At 32.7% G+C, this 22,301-nt stretch overlaps 1 protein-coding gene across 3 annotated transcripts in view; it reads right to left on the bottom strand.

The window, feature by feature from the left end:
• DACH2 (dachshund family transcription factor 2) overlaps nucleotides 1–22,301 on the bottom strand; it is a gene marked incomplete at both ends in the record, with an annotated part of 512,202 nt that overhangs the window by 80,114 nt on the left and 409,787 nt on the right. For all 3 annotated transcript variants that reach the window (XM_080719413.1, XM_080719414.1, XM_080719415.1), the window contains 2 exons: nucleotides 11,093–11,265; nucleotides 15,601–15,759. In XM_080719413.1, coding sequence (XP_080575539.1) covers nucleotides 11,093–11,265; nucleotides 15,601–15,759 — 332 coding nt within the window. The remainder of the gene's footprint in view (nucleotides 1–11,092; nucleotides 11,266–15,600; nucleotides 15,760–22,301) is intronic.

Raw genomic sequence — 22,301 nt, 5'->3', positions numbered from 1 at the left:
AAAATACTATGAATCATATGAAAAAGTACAATTGTCACAAACGTTTCCCCTACATGCTTAAAATTAGCATATGATCAGACAATATAAGCTTGAATAATATATCTTCAAACTATTTTGCCATTTTCAAAAACATATCATATGAAACAGTAAACTAACTTTGAGAACGTGATTTAGAGAGTAAATATTAAAAGTGACAGTAACATTTTGCACAAAGCAATATTTCTGTTCTAATATCTTGTAGCCTGCACTTTTAAAATTCAATCAAAGTTTAGTTGATTTTTCTTATTTTCCTAAGGCATCTTGGAGGTCAGCCTTTTTCCCCATGTTAATCAAGTTCCATCAGTCCAGTGTCTTATATTGATTTAGAGTTAGGTATTTTTTTAATCTATGTGGAACTGGAATGTTTATTTTTCCTCAAATAATGATAGTTCTGTGAACAATTTCTTCTTTGCAAGTAAACAGATTCATTTTTCAGCCCTGTAATCAGTATGCATCTATTTGGCTACTTAAATGCAATGTGCTTTGGTTCATTAGGTGGCTACTGTTGTGTCTCAGCCTAGTTAAAATTTCACAGCAAGTTAATCTGTTTTATTACAAATGAGAACACAAGTGATAATGTCCTCACCATTTGCCAAATACAGGGTTAACGGTATTTTCGACAAATCAATAAGGGCATTTAAAAAGGAAAATTGCGAATCTAAAACCCCAATCATTTTTACTCATTGACGACTTCATTTTATGTGGCATTTATGACTTTTATAACCATATTACTCTTCATGTATTTCATTCCTGCCCCATCAACACTAGCTGTAGCTCCTCTGAAACACTGCAGAAGTGTTCGCCAGATTCAAAGTAGCAATGGAGGGAGCTTTCCAAAATTGATACATTCCAAAACAACCAAACCTCTGTTTATCCTTGCAATTAGTAAAATTATCTTAAATAATAACACAGATTCCATCATATAATTGTATAATTTAAGGTTCATATATAAAAAGAATCACTGGAGAAATGATTATTAATTAGTACGTTGCATTACCCTCCTCTGGAATAACACTTCCTTTTTTTTGAGATATATCACAAATAGTCAAAGGAAATATTCATCATATAAAATGATATCTTCCTTTATAAAGAGCAAAACCAATGTTTAGACAATTCAAATTTTTACACAGTAACACAATTTGGTTTAAGATTCAGTTTATTGCCATTAAAATGTCAACTGTAACCATTTTTTTATAAATATCATTTTTCACCTCAGTATATTCTCTTATCTGTTTGAAAATATGGTAGAATAAATAGAATTTATACATTACAACTATATGCATATTAAGCATTTCTATTTTGTGGTCATATGTATGAGCACATGTGTTTCATTGTTTTTTTTTGTGGTATTGGGGATTGAACCCAGGGACATTCTTCCTCTGAACTACACACTCAGACCTATTTTAGCTTCTTATTTTTTAACATGGTCTTGCCAAATTGCAGAGGATCCTGTCAAGTTGCTGAGACTGACCACAAACCTACAATCCTCTTGTCTCCGTCTCCCAAATACTGGTATTAAAAGCATGTGACAAGCCCGGTGTGGTGGGGCACGCTTGTAATCCCTGCACTTGGGAGGCTGAGACAGAGGATCTCACAGGTTCGAAGCCAGCCTCAGCTACTCAGTGAGGCTTTCGGCAACTTAGTGAGACCCTGCTTCCAAATAAAATCTAAAATAGGTCTGGGAGTATAGCCTGGAGGTAGAAAAGCTCCTGGTTTCCATCCCCAGTACCACCAAAAATAAAAATAAAAATAAAAATAAAAGATAAATAAGTAAATAAAAGCATGTGACACCATGCCCAATTTTTATTGTCTTTTAATGATAGATATCTCAATGTTTACTTCTTGCCTCTAATATTTCATTAGATTGATCATTATCAAGCATTCAGTTGGATTAAGTATTACATAATATGTAATTTGTGTTTTTATTTTTATTTAATTTGAATTTAGCTTTCAGTATGCTCTCCCAAATGTTAATCCATTAATGAGTTACTAAAGGATTTAATGGAATTTCACTACTGAGGAGTGGCTTTTGGATGTTTATCTGAATACCAGTATTTTATTAATGTATTTGTCTTATTTCATGTTTAATTGGTGTATTCCTTGTGTCCTGTCACGAGAGTTCTATAGTAGAACAGATTATAAATTGACAGATTCTAATAATAAAATCAAGAACAAGAAAACAAATTTGTTCATTATTGCTCTTAATTTGGATTACCATTCATTCTGGGGAATAATTTAATGTTCATATTTTTCATTTATCAATATTATTGAATGCATGATTCTTTGTTCATCTTTATGAACCAATTAAATTAATATGTGTTCTCCAATCACCAATTTAACCTTGCTAAATTATAGTTAAAGTAGAAGAACAGAGCAGTGTTCATGAACTAAAAGAAGGAAAAGAAAAATGGGCAAGGGGACTCATGAGATTTAAATGGAAAAAAAAGTATAGCAGCAATTGTTAAATTTCCTATTTTAAGCTAGAAATTATATATGCATATTTTATAATCTATGAAATATTGAATATACAATTATTTTATCTTTTATCTCCAATAGTGGTTAAGTAACTTAAAATTCAGAGAAAATTCTCTTGATATTAGTTTTAATTCTGAAATGATTTTGAAGACATAATATCAATCCTCAAATTAAAGAGCCAACATAATACTATACAATATAAATAATGCCAGATTGTGGATTAAGATGGAACATGTAACCATGAAAGAATCCAAAACCATAGGCATACTATATTTGTTACCTATGTGATGTTTGGACAAAGACCCTTTTACTCTTCAATGTGATCAATTTGTGCTGGAAGAAGTTTCCAGATTATGGGAATCAGCCATGATATCTGCTGGTTCTTAACATGTAAATGGGCTCAAGTGGGAGGACGGTGCTTCAATAGGAAAATATGTCTTCCAAGTAGGTTGTGGGCTTGGAGCTCTGACACTCAAACAAACAAACAAATACAAACAACCTTCACTTCTCAATGTATCTGTCCATTTCATGTACTAAAAGACACTAATAGCTTTGTCGTTCCATAGAGCACTTAGAATAACTCAAAGAGTGATTTTCTAGTGTATTTGAATGATCACAAAAAGCCCTCTACATGTTGACTAATTCTAATACCAGATGTTCACATGCTAATGCCACTGCCTTGTGACCATTTCCTATCAATTCATTAATTGCCAGCTGCTCAACCAAACAAGAAACAGAGCTAATCAGATGATATTAGTAAACAGCCAAAAAAAAGCTTCCTACTTAAATTTTTAAAATTTATCAGAAAATAAGCATAGCACACTGACATTAGAATGTATCCCACAAATGAAGGGAGAAATGAGGTACAGAACACTGAAATGACAAATTGGGAATAGACTTTTATGCAGTCTGATGTCTTACCTATTTTTGCCTATAGAATTTTGCCACATTCCATGATATAACTGAATAGTCTTATAAACCTAATGATAATAATGCAATTTCCAATTCATGTTATGGCTATATTAGTTAGTAACTATGAATGATAATAGCTCAGCCAATAACTAAAAGGATCTGAGCCAGTACTGAAAGTAGCAATGCTACTGTAATAGCAATATTCCAAAATTAGTGGCTGGCAAAATAACAATAATGACAAATATTTGTTTGTGAATCTGTACTATCTTTTCCACTTTCAGAAATATAGCCTATATTAGTAAGGATTGTTCATGCTGCAAACACACCCCAAAATTTAATATGTATGGAATCCTTAGCTTTCATTCATTTATGCAACAAATATTTATTGAATGCTTAATGGGTATTTCCATATAGTATATATGTGCCTGTAGGTCAAATGAAAGGTGAAATAATTCAAATGCAAACATTCAAATATTGTTTGAAAGAAAGTACAAATCCGGTAAGTTTGGATATTAGAATGTGCACCACTCTAGCTGAACCAGGCCCCTAATCATTCCTTTGTGGCATTAAGATAAAATGCTCTTTAGAGAGAGCATCAAATATCTGTAAGTGGTCTAGGTTGGGGGTACTCTTGGTCCTGGTACTGATAAGAGAGCTCTACAGAAAAACCTACATACATGAAACTACTTCTGTCTCAGTCTAGCTTTTTGCTATGGTATTTATTCCTATTTATTACTATTTCTACATGGAACATGGAATATAACATAAATGAAATAATATTATCTAATATACATTAAATATTTATGTGTCAATTATTGATATAATTGCATTACATATTTTCTTTCATTTAGTAAAATTTTAATGCTATGAAGCAGGTAAAATTATCAACTCCATTTAATTAAGAAATAAAGCAAACTGGACACATGATGTACATTCACAAACATATCAAAGTCAATCAGTAAATCAAACAAGAGAAGGAGGGAGGGGAAGAGAATGGGGCAGGAATTGGGGAAGGGCTAAATGAGTGGTGTGTGCATGTATGCCTCCACCATCTTGTACTCCATTAAGATTTGTGACTACAATGTACCAATAAAAAATTAAAAAATAAATGGTGAAATAAGATTGAAACCCAGGAAGACACCCATTATGTCATACTGCCTTCAATAAAATCTGCTTCTGAATGCGTCTTATCTAAGATATTATAATGGCTCCTGTTGCAAATCGCATATAATTTTATAAATTATATTTAGGGTGGCCCTTTGTTTCATTTTTTTACAAGCCAGTGTGACACATTCTTATGCACATCTTACATATTTGCTCAATCAATAAGTTACATGCTTTCTGTTTTTGTCTTTTGAGAGAAAATGATGGAATTAGTAACCTTCAGAAATAATTATCATTTCTGTGCATCCGAAAGCCTACCTGCGAAACAATTGTTCATTTTTAATTGAAATTATTGGATTTTTTTCAAAGTTGACTAATGATTCAGGACATTTCATCCATATTTATTTATTTATTTATTTTGTGGTAGTGGAGAAGGAACCCAGTGGCATTTTACCTGTGAGATACACCCCCAGGCCTGTGTTTTATTCTTTATTTTGAAACAGGGGCTCACTGAGTTGCAAAGGGCCTCACTAAGTAGCTGAGGCTGTCCTTGAACTGTGATCCTCTTTTCTCAGCCTCCCAAATGCTTGTAATCATCCAATCTTCTTCATCCAATTCCAACAGAAATTTCTGTATTTCTCTATTGTTGTTAATATATCCATAAATAGCACATGGTATTGAGAATTTGAAATAAAACTGTTGCAACTGAGGAACTGACTGGACTTTAAATTTTATTTAATTAACATAAATTTAAGTAGCCATATGTAGCCTGTGGCTACCATCTTGAGTTGTAATGCTATAGTAGGAAGGTTCTGTACACTTAAGATTTATTGTTTAAATCCATGGAGGTAAGTCAATCTACCCAACTACTAAAGATATATTTTTTGTTTAGAATTCTAAGTCTCTAAAAGTTAAATAACTTTTAAGAGCTCCAGAAAGCTATTTTTTCTCCCTATCTGTGGGAAAATCAGCAGTTGCAAGTATGCTAGCCAGTTCAATTCTCCTGTTGTCATGTTCACTACTTAGGAATATTGGCAGGCATTACACCTCAAATCTCCAAACTTTTTACACACTGGGGTAAAAGTATTCACATACAGATTGAAGAAATTGGGCCAAATGCAATTATGCCAACTGCTTTCAAATTTGACATCATTCTGTGATAAAGGGTTATGAATTAAATTGAGGCCTGATTGCAGTGGTATACACCTATAATCCCAGTAATGGGAGGCTGGGACAGGAGGTTAGAAGGCTGGAGGCCAGCATGGACAACTTAGCGAGCCTCTGTTTCAAAATAAAAAATAAGCTGGGTATAGTGGTGGTGCATGCTTATAATCCTAGCATTTGAGAGGTTGAGACAGGAGGATGATGGTTCATAAACACCCTCATCTACTATTTAGTGAGGCCCTTTGAAAGACAGTGAGATCCTGTTTCGAAAGAAAGAATAAAAAATAGGGCTGGGGTGTAGCTTGGAGGTAGAATGCCCCTGGGTTCCATCCCCGGTACCACAAAAATTTTTTTAAATAAAAAATAAGAAAGGCTTGTGGTACAGCTCAGAGGTAATGTGTCCCTGTGCTCAATCTCTAACATCACAATAAATATGTGAGTAAATAAATAAACTGAATCACTTATTCTTTGATTTGTATTGCTATTTTTCAAACATTGAGTTAATTTGCTATGCTTTTCTGAAGAAATGCAAATAGGTAAACTGGTTAGAAAAGTTTGTGTTGTTTTTATTGAATTTATATGGGGAAAAGAGGTGTGAAGAGTTTTATTTGCTAAACCTTTCCTATTTTAGTCAAAGGAGAGTGTTATCTTGGAGCCTGTTTGATTCAAACCCAATTGTCAAGTGTTCAGGAATTTTGTGAGCCAGTGTTTAAATTGTTGGTAAACCCGAATCAGTCATGGTAGGAATATTTATACCACAGAAGTTGCCAAATATTATAAGTCAGAATTCATTCTTTTATTTTGTTTCATTTTGTTTTTAGAAGCTGGTCCATATACAAAATCTGAAACACCGAGCACTAAGTCCATTAAAGTAGTCTGAATTTTTTATTGTTATGATCAACACTATTTGCCTAAGAAAATAGAAGGTAATAAATACGTACATAAGTATTGTGTTCATCTATGTCTAGGAGCTCTCAAACAGACACAACTGGACTCTTACCTTATCAAAAATATGTATATTTTGTAAATATACACTCAAATTTTGTCTGCATCACATAACTTTCCTTTTAAAGAACCTAAAAAATGTAGAGACAAACATACCACACTAACTACTAATAAAACACAGAGAAGGTAGGAAAATTTAAATTATTGTATGTACTTTTTCACATTATGAATAAGAAACCCTTGTCTCCTAGAGCACAAAAGCAAACTATTTCCAATAATTCATTTGTCTATCTAAATTCTCAATTAAGAATTTATACAATAATTTAGTCCATTGTTTTTCTTTACCTGCTAAATTGTAAACTTTGGCAACTACCTGATACATAATACTCGACAAATGTAAAATAAAATTATGGAAGAACTTTTTAAACCAGGTATCCAGAGCTTCTTCTCATTCATTTGGTTGTCAATAACTGATTTTGCTAAAAAGTAACAAATTTGTTTGCTTGAATTAAGTCTAGAGGTTGGCTTAACCAGTTTACATATTTAGTCTAACTGCAATGTAAATATAAATTCTGAATATAAATATCAAAGGAAAGTATGATCCATTTTGAAGAAAGGAAAATTGAAACAAAAAATGTTAAAATAGTTGTTCGCATGGCTCCTTGGTCAGAAATGTTAAATTCTGGATATAATTATGGCTTGTATAGCCTGTCATCTATTAACTTGATATCTTCTATGTATCACAAAATCTGAATATTCAAAGCACATACTGCATGACTGGTGTCCAGTAAAAATGTTTCATGGTCATCAGTGACAAGCATTAGCACAGGGATTGGCTTAATACAAACCATACTAAATAGTGGCAAATATTTAAAATATACTCTGAAAATATGTTTGCATTTATAGCTTGTTGTATTCCTTTTCACTCAGGGAATTTAAAAAATAATTTGAAAAAATTAAATTTTCATCTGAAATTTAAAAATAATGCAAACAGCAAAAATAATTTAAACACATTGATAGGGCTGACAGTTCTTTTGTGAATTTTTAAAATTTTTAATACAACTAAACACATAAGTTATTTTTGTAAGTTGTCCTAGTATTTTACTGTATATATAAGATTTTTGAAAATTTTGATTTAAATTGATTTTTTATACAGTGAAGACAATTTAATAAATCAGGCCATTGTATCTTTCCCTAATTTTTATAGTTTGTCAAAAATAAAATTCCCTAGTTATGGAATTTTTTCTAAATTTTTTGTCATACATATTTTAGGAAGTTTATCTTTAAAATATAAAAACATGATAGCTTCAATGTAGATATTTTTAAAACAATAAACAATACTAATTACATCTAGTTTAATGTCAAACTAACAGGATAAACATTTTTGTAAATGCAAGTACATAAAATATATTTTGATTGGTTAGTTCCCATATTCAGCAAGTATTATTATAAGATAAATTCTCAATATATGTTTATCCAATGTCTTCAGGATTCTAATAGATTGAACTTTGAAACTATCCTTCACAAAGAAGCAGAGTGAAAGAGAATTCTGTTGCAATACAATTGAAACTTCATAATTCAGAATCATATGACTGGCATCATATTGATAACTTCCTGAAAGGGGGATAAAGCTTTAATACATAAACACCTATTTGTCAATTACTTCGAAGATTTTTATTACAGTAGTGACTTGATTTATTATTTTAAAATTGGATATAATAGATTGTTTGCAAGGCATACAACACTTGACAACTTTATTAAAAGCCTTTCTTCTAGTCACTGAAATTATGCTATTATTTTTATATTTTCGAGACATGGTCTCACTATGTTGTCCAGGCTAAAAAAGGAACTTTACAAATATTTTCTTCATTTCCTTTTCACACTCAAATAGATTTATAATTTTTTTCAAAATATATTTGAATTAAATATATATCTTCCAACCTACTTTAGTCAAAATACATGAAAGTAGAAATAATTTTTTTTCAGGATAAAATGGCTTCTGTATATTTGGCAGGAATAGATGCATGTGATCTAATTTCAACCTTTAAAAAGCAGTAAAAATGTGTTTGTGATGGTTCCGATTTCCTTTTTAAAAAGTGTGCATATGAAATAGAGTACTCAGCAATAAATTATAATTATAATATTTAATAAGCTAACAATAAAACAAGATTTGGATTTAAGAGACAGTAATTATCTTTTCCATTTTCATAACTATAATTATCACTACCAATGATCAAATGGTAGTTGCAAGCCCCATTCCCAAGTGCCTCTTGGCTTCAGATTCTTCACAAAGCTTTCCAAATTTCCAAACATTGAACAAAATTGTAGCTAATTCAGTCTGAGTAATGGTGCTCATGAAAACTAATCAAATGTACTTCTGAAGGACCATAAGCATGCATCTATTAAGAGTACTTTCCCATCATTTCAAAGCAGCATAACAATATCATCACTTTTAAGTATGTTTGTTTCTTAATAAAATTTTTCAATTTATGTGTGAGGCTATATTTTATTAGTTGTTATCCAATTCAATCATAAGAATCTTAGTTCATCTTTCAAACAATGTTAATAGGTAATTTTGTTCTCAAAGTTATCAGTAATTCCCAGATTAAACTCTGGCATGTTCAAACTATGATAAACTAGCCCATTAACAAGTACAGTCTGTATAGGAGCTACACTTCCACTAACCTAGGAAAATATTTTCAGAGCTTTATAAAAAGCATAAATTTGTCTTTTCTTTTTCTACAAAGGTTATGTTTTAAACTTTGTTCAGAGATTTAGAAGCTCTCTGAACTGAAAGCTAAATTTAAAATGGGACAAAAATGGCCACTCTACTACATTTTCTCTGTCTTTACTTCTCTCATAACCATGCCTATTACAACCACAAATATTTGAGTTTCAATATAAATTCATCAATGGTAATTCCTTTTGTGATGCCTCTTCCATATCTTCTCCAAACTAGGAATGATCTCTCCCTCTTCTAAACTACTGGAGTACTTGGTGGTTTTCTTATGTCGTCTGCCATAGTCTGTCCTGTCAGTTCAAGTTAAATGGATATTTAGGTCATATTTAGCTTATAAGCTCCTGGAAATTAGGCATGATATAGTATGTATTAGTTTCCCTTATTTCTGAATATAATGACATGAATCATATATCAAGTGCATAATAATTGTTGAGTAAATGAAGGGAAAATGTAACAAATTACTGGGTTGATATAATTAACTATACTGTTAAGATACTATATACTCTAAGAACACCTTTTCACCAAAAGAAAAAAAAATATTTGTTTACATCATTTACAGGGAAATAGATGGAACTGGAGGACATTATGCTAAATGAGATTAGTCAGTCACAAAAAATAAGAAATTGTATGCTTTTCCTAATATGTGAAAGCTAGGGAGAAATGGGTAGCAGGAGGAACTCTAGATGAAGAAGGAGATCCTACAGAGGAGCAAATAAGGTGACCTAATTGAAGGGATAGAAAGGGGGAAGAGGGAAACTCTCTAAAGCACATGATGCACTTAAACAAACATCAAAGTGAATCACTAAGCCAAGCATGGGAAGGAGGGATGGGGAGGGAATGGGGTGAGGATTGGGTAAGGACTAATTGGGTGATGTGTGCATGTATGTCTACACAAGTCTTTTTTTATCCTATTAAGATGTATGACTACAATGCATCAATAAAAAAATATTCAAAAGGCTAGTTCATTAAATTTGAAAAAACAGAGAGAACATGTACAAAAATAGTAGTAAAGAGGAAAATGAATTATAAAATATTCTTTGATTTACATTACCCAATAGGAATAACATTTTAAAAATATATTCTAATTTTGGTATTAATAATGTAACAAATTAGTATAAATATTTTAATGTGTCACTGACTGTAAGGAAATTTTATTTACATTATCTATAGAGACCCAATGAAATACATTAGACAGATTATTACTATGATCTTCACTTTATAGTTGAGGCAACATATTCAGGCAGGTTAAGTAATACCAAGAGTATTCAGCCAATCGGTGACAAATCAGAATTGGATAATGGGATATAAGTCTGTGCGAATATAAGTCCTGCACAGTATACCATATAACACAAATGTCTCTTAAATTCCAAAAAGGTGCACATGGTAGATTTTGTTTCATCTTAGCAATGGGAATAGTTTTATACTCTTCTACTCTGTCATCAGTCTAGCCATTCATTTCTTATACTATGCACATGATGTTGAGATAGACTGACAGAATGAATTAATACTGTGATTTTTGGTCATAGAATGAAAAAACAGAACAAAAAACCCTGTCAGGCCTTGTCATAAACCAAACTCATCAATGCTATATGATATTCAACAAAGTCAATGAGCTGTATGTTACTATAGAAGATTCAGTGATGTTGCTAATATTTTATCAAAAAAATTTTATGCAATTGCCACTTTTGTCCTCTTCTGAATAATGAGTCTTACCTTTATAACAGAGGCACCAGCTCTGGAGAGTGGACTGTGAATCTGGGCTGCAGCAGCCATGTTGGCAATAGTATTGAGATGGTTCATCTGATTCATTGCCATGGCAACTGATGCAGGAGGTAAGCTGACTGGAAGTAGAGGATGAGGCATCATCATAAATGGCAGATCCAGTCCTAAAAGAGACAGTGCTTGTTAAACTTGTCATGTTACGATGCTATAAAATTGTTTTCTAAAAGTATATAAATTCATATCAAGGCTTTTTTTAATCAAGTTTCATTGTATCCTAGAATCTATTGGGGCCATTAATAGCACCTATGGGATTCTATATTGTCCAATGATTTAAAAATATCCACAGACTTTTAATCATAAATATATTTTTTTGCTTTTGCTTTCAAAATATTAATAAGGTGCAATATTTCATCTACAAAACCTAACATAGTAAAGGCAAACATCTTTAAATTTAACAGATGAGAAATAACTATTTTAATTATTATAATGTATCGACATGTTTATAATTTCTACTTTAACATTTTCTTTAAGAGACTTAATAGAAATGCTGGTAGAAGAGAATACATCTTATGTAACCTTCAGAATAATTAATAAGACAGGAAATATATATTGTATTTTAGATATAAATCTTTAAAATGAATGCTTATAGCTCACATTTGAAGTCTTTTTCAATAAAGAATATCTTAATATTATAATATCAACTCATTTTCTATTTTAATAACAAATATCAATATTGCTTAACAGTATCAGCTATTGCATAAATTTATTTTCTGATGCAAGTTGAAATAATTTTCACATGTTTTGAAGTTCTTAAAGAATATCCCTCAAAAACTATCCTAATTCAACTTGTGGTAGTCACAGATATATTACCATGTAAAAGTTAGCAAACTTAAATTGGTATCTACTTACTCCTTATCAGGTTGAGATTTTAAGAAGAAATGTGTGTTTGAGTAAAATCTAGAGAAAGTAAGCTATGTGCAATAGTTGTTAACATGATTATAAGTAAAGCAAAGCATTTTATAATCAATTTTAAACTACTGACTCTACAGTGAGCTTTCATTATGTTAGAATCCTATAAATCAATAATCTTTAACAAATGTTCTAAAACATCTTTGCCTATAATTTTTTCAAGTGACTCTAGACTACAGCAATTCTATGAGAGTTAACATTGTATTCATACTACTCACAATTATCCAATATTAATAACAACTTGCTTGACTCTTTTTCATCCCTTTTTTCTTATTTCCCATATCATAAAAATAAACATCATGGAATCAGTATGAAGCGTTTTTTGAGGAGATATATAGATTTCATTCCTCTAAATAACAGAGGCAGAAATTCGGCTGCTATTAATTAGTTCAGTGTGGAGATTCCTCAGGAAACTGGGAATGGATCCACCATATTATCCAGCTATATTACTCTGGGATATCCTTTCAAAGGGGTGTAACCAAAGAAATACAGAAATATATGCATATCCATGTTCATAGCAGCAAAATTCACAATAGTCAAATAATGGAGCCAACCCAAGAGCCCATCAACAGATGAATGGATTACAAAATTATGGATTATACACACAGTGGAGTTTTACTCAGCAATATAGAAGAACAAAATAATGCCATTGTCAGGAAAATAGATGAATCTGGAAAACAGTATTTTAAATGGGATTAGCCAGTCACAGAGAGTGAGGGTCATATATTTTATTTCATATGTGGAAACTAGGGAGTAATCAGGAGGTTGAAGTAAATAGGGCATTAGAGTAAAGTTTTATATTAATCAGGCTGGAAATTAATCTATCTTATATACTTTACTTGCCATATTTGGGGTCAACCTTTCCTCTACTGTTCTTGATTCTGTGTCTCTTATGTTTTTGTTTTCTCTAGGGAACTCATCTTAAGTAGGTTCCAAAGCTTTCAGCTCTTTTAGCTGTAATAAAATCTGATTACATAAGATCCCTATTACTGGAGGAAAAAAAGTCTACAAATATGAGGCGGAGAAAGCAGGGTGTGGTGGTACACACTTGTAACCCTAGTACTTGGGAGGCTGAGACAGAAGGATCACAAGTTTGTGGCCAGTCTCAGCTATTTAGTGAGGCCCTCTGCAACTTAGTGAGAACCTGTTTCAAAAATAATCAAAATAAGGTTGGGGGTGTAGCTTGGAGGTAAAATGCCCCTAGGTTCAACCCCCAGTGCCACAAAATAATATGAGGGAAAGAAACATTTTACAATCTTATTATATGGGACACAGAGAGTGATTCTAGATTCTTGAGATGTGACTTTTTATTTTTATTTATTTTTATGTGGATCATATTGAAAATGGCATACATTCAGACTGTGCTTAGTGTCCTCTCTCTCCCCCTGGTTTCCTTCCCCCTCACAGCAATGAGTGTCCAGGTTGACCATGCTATATTCATACTTTCACACGTATTTGGATGTAGCTCCTCCATTAATCAACCTCAGCCTTCTTCCTCTCCTACCCTTCCTTTCTAGCTTTGCTGAGGCTTCCCCTCCATTATCTGGAGACCCTCTGGTATTCCTAATACTCCCTAGTTTGGGCATATTAGAGAAAACACATGTCCCTTCTCTTTCTGTGCTTGGCTGATCTCACTTAACATAATGTTCTCCAGGTCATTCCATCTTCTTGCAAATGACATGATTTTGTTCTTTCTAGCTGAGTCGAATTCCATTCTGTGTATTTCCCATAATAATGAGATGTGACTTTTAGAAGTGCTTTTTAGCTTCCACTTCACTTTAGAAAAGATAGAAACACTTAAAGGGTCGGTACCTAAATTTTCCCTTCCTCTAAACATCAAAATTTAAAGGTTAAAGGATTTTAGTATAATCATTTCCCTATGACAGTCTCTGTTAAAACTAGTTGTATAAATGTTAAGTAAACTAGATTGCAGGCTTTTCTTAAGGAGAATGAAACACTCTGATCATATTATAAAGTGGTTATTTTCACTTCCCCCTGACATAAGCATAAATAAAATTTCCTTATATCTTCACCCTGAGAAACTGGTAGGGTTCCTGAAGATAAAACTCGTGGAAGATAAGGGATTAAGGAATATTGTCCACTCTGAATATTTTTTTAGTCTGTGAAGTTAAATTTAGTAATTACCAAACAATTAATCAATTAATTATTAAATGTTTCTATCAAAATATAGCTGTAGCTTTGTCATCTTCTAACTTTTGAACTTTGTTTTTGATGTCTTTGCCTGTTTCTTTCATTTTTGAAATGGTGGTACCCTGTGACTTTAAACTTTGATGAATCTAAAGAATTAGTGACTTTCATATTGTGCAGTTTTCATTGTTACAAAGAGAGGAGTACTGTCCGCTAAAATATTTTAAATGCGAGATTAGAAAACAGCAGTGCTCTAAGTCACCCTCCTTATTACAGAAGTCGAACTTATTCAGTCTTTTTTGTTACTCCTTATACCACAGTACTTATAATTCTTTTAGTATTTGTTTTATTTGCCTTTGCTCAACAATCCATTTTCTATGGAAATGTTCTCTTTGAGATGATAACTTCTTTAAAGTAAGAAATTTGATTAATTTCCAAGATTTGGAACATCATATTAAGATATCTCAGAAGTATTCCATTGTCTGAATCAAAGAGTTTAGTGGTAAAAGTTTTGAGGCAAAGAACAATGAAACTCCTTCCTGGACTTTCTGCTTGTGAAATAAATCACACAATTTTAGCCAAGTAATATACACAATACTTATTATGCTATAGGAAGATTTCTGAGTCTTTTAATTCAAGACCCTTAAAACACCTTCTAAACCTGAATTTTTATAAATTAGCCATGATTAGATTATTAAGTAATAGAAATGCTGATAATTTATATAGTATTTACTATATGAAATTCACTACTAACAACTTTTACATAATTATTTTAGCCTTCATAATAAACGTGCACTGGTGTATTTTATCCCTTTTTTGTAACTGGAGAAATCAAAATCTAGAAAAGCTAAGTGATTTCTCAAAGGCAAACAGTGATGCGGAATTCAGCCTATTGTGTGTTGCAAACTTCTAATCCTAGCTACTTGGGAGGCTAAGGCAGGAGGATTGCAAGTTCTAGACCAACCTAATCAACTTATATAAACCGTGTGTCAAAAAGGGAGGGAGGTAAAAAGGGTTGGATATCAAGCTCAAAGAGAGAGTGCTTGCCTAAGATGTAAGAGACCCTGTGTTTAATCTCCAGTAGTAAACACACACAAAGAAATATGCAAGTCAAACCTAAGTCTATGTGATTCCAGAAAACATTAACTACTCTGCTAAATAACCTTCCATGCAGTTTTACTCTGCTCCCTGGCATCCCAATTTATCTCCACTCTATAAGTCCCATGATTTTAATTGTTTCCCTGTTTCCCTTCCTTTGTCACTACAAGTTGTTAAACTTTATTGAAGAGAATTAGATTAAGTTCTGCCCCCTCAAAGTGTCTAGTGGGTCTTGGGCTCCATTTTTCTCAACACATCTAGTTTGAGGAATGCAGTATACATACGATTAGTTAGCAGATGGTTTTGTTGCAGTGGATTGAGAGTAGGAGCACTCCCAAGGCCAGGTTGACCAGCCAGGGCTGCATGAGCAATTCCATGTTGGGGTCCAGAAGCAGCAAGTGGAGACTGCATCTTATCTTTATCCCATGATGATTCACTTCCACCTGAAAAAATACTCATATAAGCCAATTGCAACTTGACAATTTTCTAAGAAGGCTTTTTAGTTTGTTTTTAGAGTTATAACCACTAATATTGCTTCTTAAAATTACTACTGACCACACATATCACATTTTGTGACACTTTTAAATCCTTAATAGTATAGGGATGTAAGCTATACCCAGGAAAACTAAAAAGTTCTCACTAATTATAGAAGCCCACTACTCTTACTGGTTATCACAACAAATCTGGAATCATAATGGATATCTTTTGGAAGCACTTATATACTGTACTGAAGGCCATTAAGTAACCATACTACCTTCCATTCTATATTGTTAAAGGACAGTTTGTGTCCACTCAAAAAGAACACACAATTTATAAGAGCATAACACATAAAGGTACCAGTAGAATAGTGGAAGGAGATTCGAGGAAAGAGATGGTGAGAACAAATAATGCTATGTTCATATATGAAGCTATCATCACCAATATACTTTAGTGAGGAGTGGGGATGTATCTGGTAATAAATACACCAAGTGTTGTGTTCATATATGTTTGTAGCACTTCGAAACTCACTATGATGTATAATTACAATGCACTGATAAAAATATATGAAAATATTCAGTAAGAATAAGACGACTTATATTCAGATTCAGCCCTCAAAGAAGCAAGTATTTTCTACATACCATGCTTTTTATAAAAAATAAGTTGGATAAAACATGAAATCCTTGCTTATAATTTGAAATACTTTGATCACCTAGTAGAAGTTGCACAAGTGTAGACTAATATATTGTCATGATCCACAGTCGCAAAGCTATTTCACCTGGCCCTTAACATACTGTGCAGAAAGAATCATTATTTCAATCTATAAAGAAAGCAATCACACATATATGGGGCATTTAGAATAATTTGAACAGACACATAAAAGGTTGTATTCAAACAACTGTAACACCAGATAGTCTGGATTTAAAAAAACAAAATGGTTGTGTTTAGTTCCATCTATTTCCTTGTGTTTCATTTACTAAGGGGTCAGTGGCTCTGGTCCCATTCCCCTGCTGGTACGGTGACCATGGTATTTCCACTAGACTGACACTATCTCATATGCTGCCTAAAATTCTGACCTTGTTTTGTATAGGGTTTAAGCTTTGGATACTTGGGCACTTTATAAAATGTGTGCATTTAATGGTTATAAAATATATTAAATCAACATATTTATATTTTCAATATTCAACAGTATAATTATTTGCACTTGATTTTCTTCTAAGTTTTGTTTGAATGATACCCATTTTACATTGTATACATTGTAATATTGCTGTAGTTATTGTACTTACAAACTATAAATGTTTTATAGTAGTCTAATGAGTTAATACACTATAAGTTTTAAACAATGTCTTTAAGGGTTTTTTTAAAATATGACACTGCTATAAATTATATTGAACTCAAAGCACTTATGTGATTTATTTCCTTAAAATAAATTAATTTCCTCATGTTGAATTCTGATTAAAAGAGATAGACATTCTTATACTTTTGCTTTAAAATGCTATATTTATAAAAGCAGTTTTAGAGCACAGGAATTTCAAGAAAATGTTCTCAGGAACAATTGGTATTTTACCTTATAATTTAAAATTAGATAATCAAATATCTCTGAATAGATTCTATAAACTTTCTACCCGCTTTTCCATTCTTTCTCCTTTTTAGGGCCCTTTCACATTCCTTTGTGGTGAAAGTTATTTTCTAATCCTAAACTGAGAGCTTTAATCAGTTTTCAACTAAATGAATGAAGACAAACATCAGACTTGTTAGCAATATATGTAAAAATTAAGGGGTACCTGGCCCAACCTATAGAGATACAGATTTTCTAATGAAATGGGGAGTAAATAAGTAGCAAATTGTTCAGTTCCCGCTATAAGCATTCAGTAAACCTACATGATAAGGCAGGAAATTTGGTCAAAATTGACAGACTGGATTAATTAATACAAAATTATTATATTGATCATATGGAGTTTGCTAGGTTCTTTAAGAACTTGTAACAATCCTATGATTATACCTATTGTTCTCTTTTTTCATCCAGAACTTTGTTGATGTACACTTGCTACCAAAGGGCAAAGAGAAAATTTATGGTTTGGAGCACTGACATAACTTACCATTCTAATATTTGAGATTACAATTAAAATCAATAAGACATTGTGATTCTGTAATGAAGAAGGAATAGTTTTTGTGGATAGGAATATTTTAATAAGAAATTAAAGTAACCAAAATAAAAAATTATAATATTTTATAGCAGTAATGGGCCAATAAACATGATTAATGCCAAAAATGTAAAAGATGATTGCTGAGCAAAAATGGAACCACATCATTATTTTAGCACTACATTAAGATGTGAATTACCTCACTATAACATAATTGTAGTTTTTAAAATGAGCAAAATATTGACAAAGAAAGATAAACTTAGGAAATACTAAATTATACCAAATGATATTAATGTGGTATTTCACTACCACAGCAACAACAGCACACAGCTATACTATGGTTGAGACTATATCAATATTTATTTTATAAATTGAAAACTGTTTAGTCCATCTTCGATGTTAAATGGTACATTAGGCATTAGTCTTATACATTAGGCATTAGTTTTATACATTGCCTATTTCAAATGAACTTGAATCAAAAGGTTTCTAAAACCTCATTAAAGGATTCTAAAGTGCTCTTATGTTTACTTTGATGAGAGCTTTGGATGAATTTTCCCCTAACTGTCCCCTTTGTTAAATGCTGTGTTAATGATACAACGATGGTGTTTTCCAGCTCTTCCCCTGCACATTGAGATACCATCTTACACTACAAAAGTCAATTAATATGAAACAAACAACTGAAGAACATGAGGCAGTCTTGATGTTTAGATTAGAAAATGTCAAACCAGGTGTGGTGGCGCAATCTTGTAATCCCAGTACTTGGGAGACTGACACAGGAGGATCGCAGGTTTGAAGCCAGCCTCAGCTACTTAGTGAGGTGCTCAGCAAATTAGTGAGACCCTGTTTTAAAATTTAAAAGAAAGATAGAGCTGTGGGTGTAGCTCAGAGGTAGAATGTCCCTGGGTTCAAACCCCAGTATCACATAAAAAAAAGATGTCAATAATGTTCTGAATATATTTTTGTCTTTTGACCTAAAATTCTTACCAGTTTTAAGTATATAAAATTTGACTTGTATCCAGGCATGGTGGCACATACCTGTAATCCCACTATTTGGGAGGCTGAGACAAAAGAATCACAGGTTCCAGAAGAGCCTTAGACACCTAATGAGATTATAGGAACCTAGTGAGATCCTGTTCCAAAACAAAAACTAAAAATGGCTAGGAGGATAGCCTGGAGAAAGAATGCCTCTGAGTTTAATCTAATACTAAAAAGAAATAAATTACTTTTGACTAAATATGCATTGTCTTGTCATCCTATGTCCCTCTGCAATATTGTATACTGTTTTGTCAAGATGCAAAAATCAATGCCCTTTAAGAAAAATAGGTATTTTTACTCATCTAAATCTAGGGATCAGCCTTTTAAAATCACTATGTTGGAGATTTAGTTATCCATCCTCCATTTTCTCGCTCTTTATGCATTATATTTCTGGGGCTTCCATAACAAAATACCACAGACAAGGTGTCTTAATCAACAAAAATATTTTCAAATAGTCCTTGAGGTTAGAAATTAATGTTCAAAGTTTTAGAAGGTTTTATTTCTTCTGATGACTCTGTTTTCAGATACCTGCCTACTCCCTTTTATAGTCATATAGTCTTTCCTCTGTGTAAATTTACCCTTGCTGTATGTTTGTGTGTTCAATTTCTTTTTCGTGTAACAACTCTAGTCAGAATGTATTATAGCTTGTCTTAGGTTTCATTTTAATTCAGCTACATCTTTAAAGTTTATATCTCCATATATGGTCACTTACCTTAAATAAACATTAAGGAACATAATTTAACCCCAGACTATACTAGCTTTTTGAGGAAATTCCTCCAGAGAAACTAGATAGCATTTTCAACAGGGCAGGACTAAGATACCAAATAGCTAGTAGGTTTGGGAAAATAGGGAAACACCATTAAAACTTTACTCAATGAAACTGTATTATACTGTATTAAGTATAAACCTAACTCAATATAACCCTAAGTATATAAAGACAATGTAGAAAATATGGAAATTACTTGGAAAATAAATAAGATTATTTGATCTTTTTTTCTATTAACTACATGTTATTATTTTAGTTTAATGTTTAGTAAAAACAAAGTTTACCAATAGTGTATGAAAATAAACTATTACTACACCAATATATAGTTAATTAATTATATTCAAACCTTAGCAATGAGAAATCTAGAGTGAACATCATTTTTTATAACCATCCCTACTTTGTTGAAATATATATTGTTGACAGGCATGGTAGCACACATTTGTAATCCCAGTATTATTATTTTTTCTTGCAGGTCTGGAGATAGAACCCAGGGGCATTTAACCTCCAAGCTACACCCCCAGGCCTATTTTTATTCTTTATTTTGAAACAGAGTCTCACTGATTTGAAAAGGGCCTAACTAAGTAGTAGCTGAGGCTGTCCATGAACCAAGATCCTCCTGTTTCAGCCTCCCAAATGCTGGGATTACAAGCGTGCACCACCACACCCGGCTGTAATCCCAGTATTTAGGAGGCTGAGACTGGAGAATTGTGGTTCACAGATAGCCTCAGTGACCTAGTAAGGCCCTCCGCAACTCAGTGAGCCCCTGTTTCAAAATAAAGAATAAAAAAATAGGACCCGGGGTGTAGCTCAGAGGTAGAATTCTCCTGGGTTCCATCCCCAGATCCTCAAAAATAAAAGAAAGAAATATATATTGTTATCTAGAGTCAGTGTAATAATAATAAAGCAGTAAACAAAGGGGAGATATTAATTTCAAGTGGCATCTGAGACACCTTTATTGCCTTCATTATAAACTCTTTAATTTATAATTTTTTGAAGCTTATTGTGAGTCAGGCATGGTGGCACATACTTGTAACCCCAGTACTTGGGAGGCTGAGACAGGAGGATCACGGTTCACAGACAGCCTCAGCTACTTATGCCATTTGCAACTCAGTGAGACCCAGTTTTAAAATAAAGAATAAAATATAGGGTTGGGGGTGTAGCTCAGAGGTAGAATGCCCCTGGGTTCCATCCCTAGTACCATAAAAAAAGAAGACTCTGGATCAAATCATACACATCAAATTTAATTTTGAAAAAGGTGCCAAAAACACACTGGAAAAAAAGACAGCCTGTTCAACAAATGGTGTTGGAAAAACTGGCTAGCCATATGCAGTAAAATTGGAAATCAACCCCACTTTCTCACCCTGCACAAGAATCATTTCAAGAGGGATCAAAGACTTGGAAATAAGATCAGAGATCTTGAGAATCCTTGAAGAGGACATAGGTCTAACACTGCAATACATAAGCATAAATAAAATCTTTATCAACAAGACCCCAAAGGCACAAGAAACTGAAAGGTGAATCAATATGTGGGATTGAATTAAACTGGAGAGTTTCTGAAAAAAAGGAAACTATCAAGAACCTCAAGTGAGAGCCAGCAGAATAGATTTTTGCCACCTACTCCTCCGATAGAGGAATAATATCTAGAATATATAGAATATACAGAGCTCAAGAAACTTATCACAAAGAAAACAAATATCCCAGTTAAAATGGACAAGAGAACTAAATAGACACTTCACAAAATAAAAAATTCAAATGGCCAATAAATGCATGAAAAATGCTCAACACTGTTAGCATCAGAGAGATACAAATTAAAACTAACCTGAGATTTCACCTAATTCCAAGTAGAATGGCAATCATTCAAAACACAACAAACAACAAATACTGGTGAGGATGTGGAGAAGTGGGAACTCTAATAATTCATTGTTGGTAGAATTGCAAATTAGTGCAGCCACTTTGCAAAACAGTATGGAGAATCCTCAGAAGAATGGGAGCAAATCTACCATATGATCCAGCAATACCACTTCTAGGTATCTACCCAAAAGAAAGGAAACCAAACTACCAAACTAATGCACATGTATCTATGTTCATAGCTGCACAATTCACCATAGCCAAACTGTGGAACCAGCCAAGATGTCCATTAACAGATGAATGGATTACAAAACTGTGGGCTATGTACACAATGGAATTTTACTCAGCCATTAAAAAAATCTCAATTACATCATTTTCAGGGAAATGGATGGAACTGGAAGACATTATGCTAAGTGAGATTAGTCAGTCACAAAAATAAGAAATTGGATGATCTCCCTAATATACGGAAGCTAGGGAGGAATGGGTCATAGGAGGAACTCTAGACGAAGAAGGAGATATTATAGATGAGCAAATAAGGCAGGCTAACTGGGGGGAAGTGAGGGGGAGGGAGGAAATTCTCTAATACACATGAGGTACTTTAACAAATATATCAAAGTCAATCACTAAGCCAAACAAGTGAAGGAAGAAGCGGGGAGGAAATGGAGTGGGAATTGGATAAGGGCTAATTTGGGCGATGTGTGCATGTGTGTCTCTA

The sequence above is a fragment of the Muscardinus avellanarius genome (genome assembly GCF_963383645.1).
Source record: "Muscardinus avellanarius genome assembly, chromosome: X".
Lineage (NCBI taxonomy): Eukaryota > Metazoa > Chordata > Mammalia > Rodentia > Gliridae > Muscardinus > Muscardinus avellanarius.
Note: the sequence above shows the minus strand (reverse complement) of the source record. Positions and strands in the feature narration are given on the sequence as shown.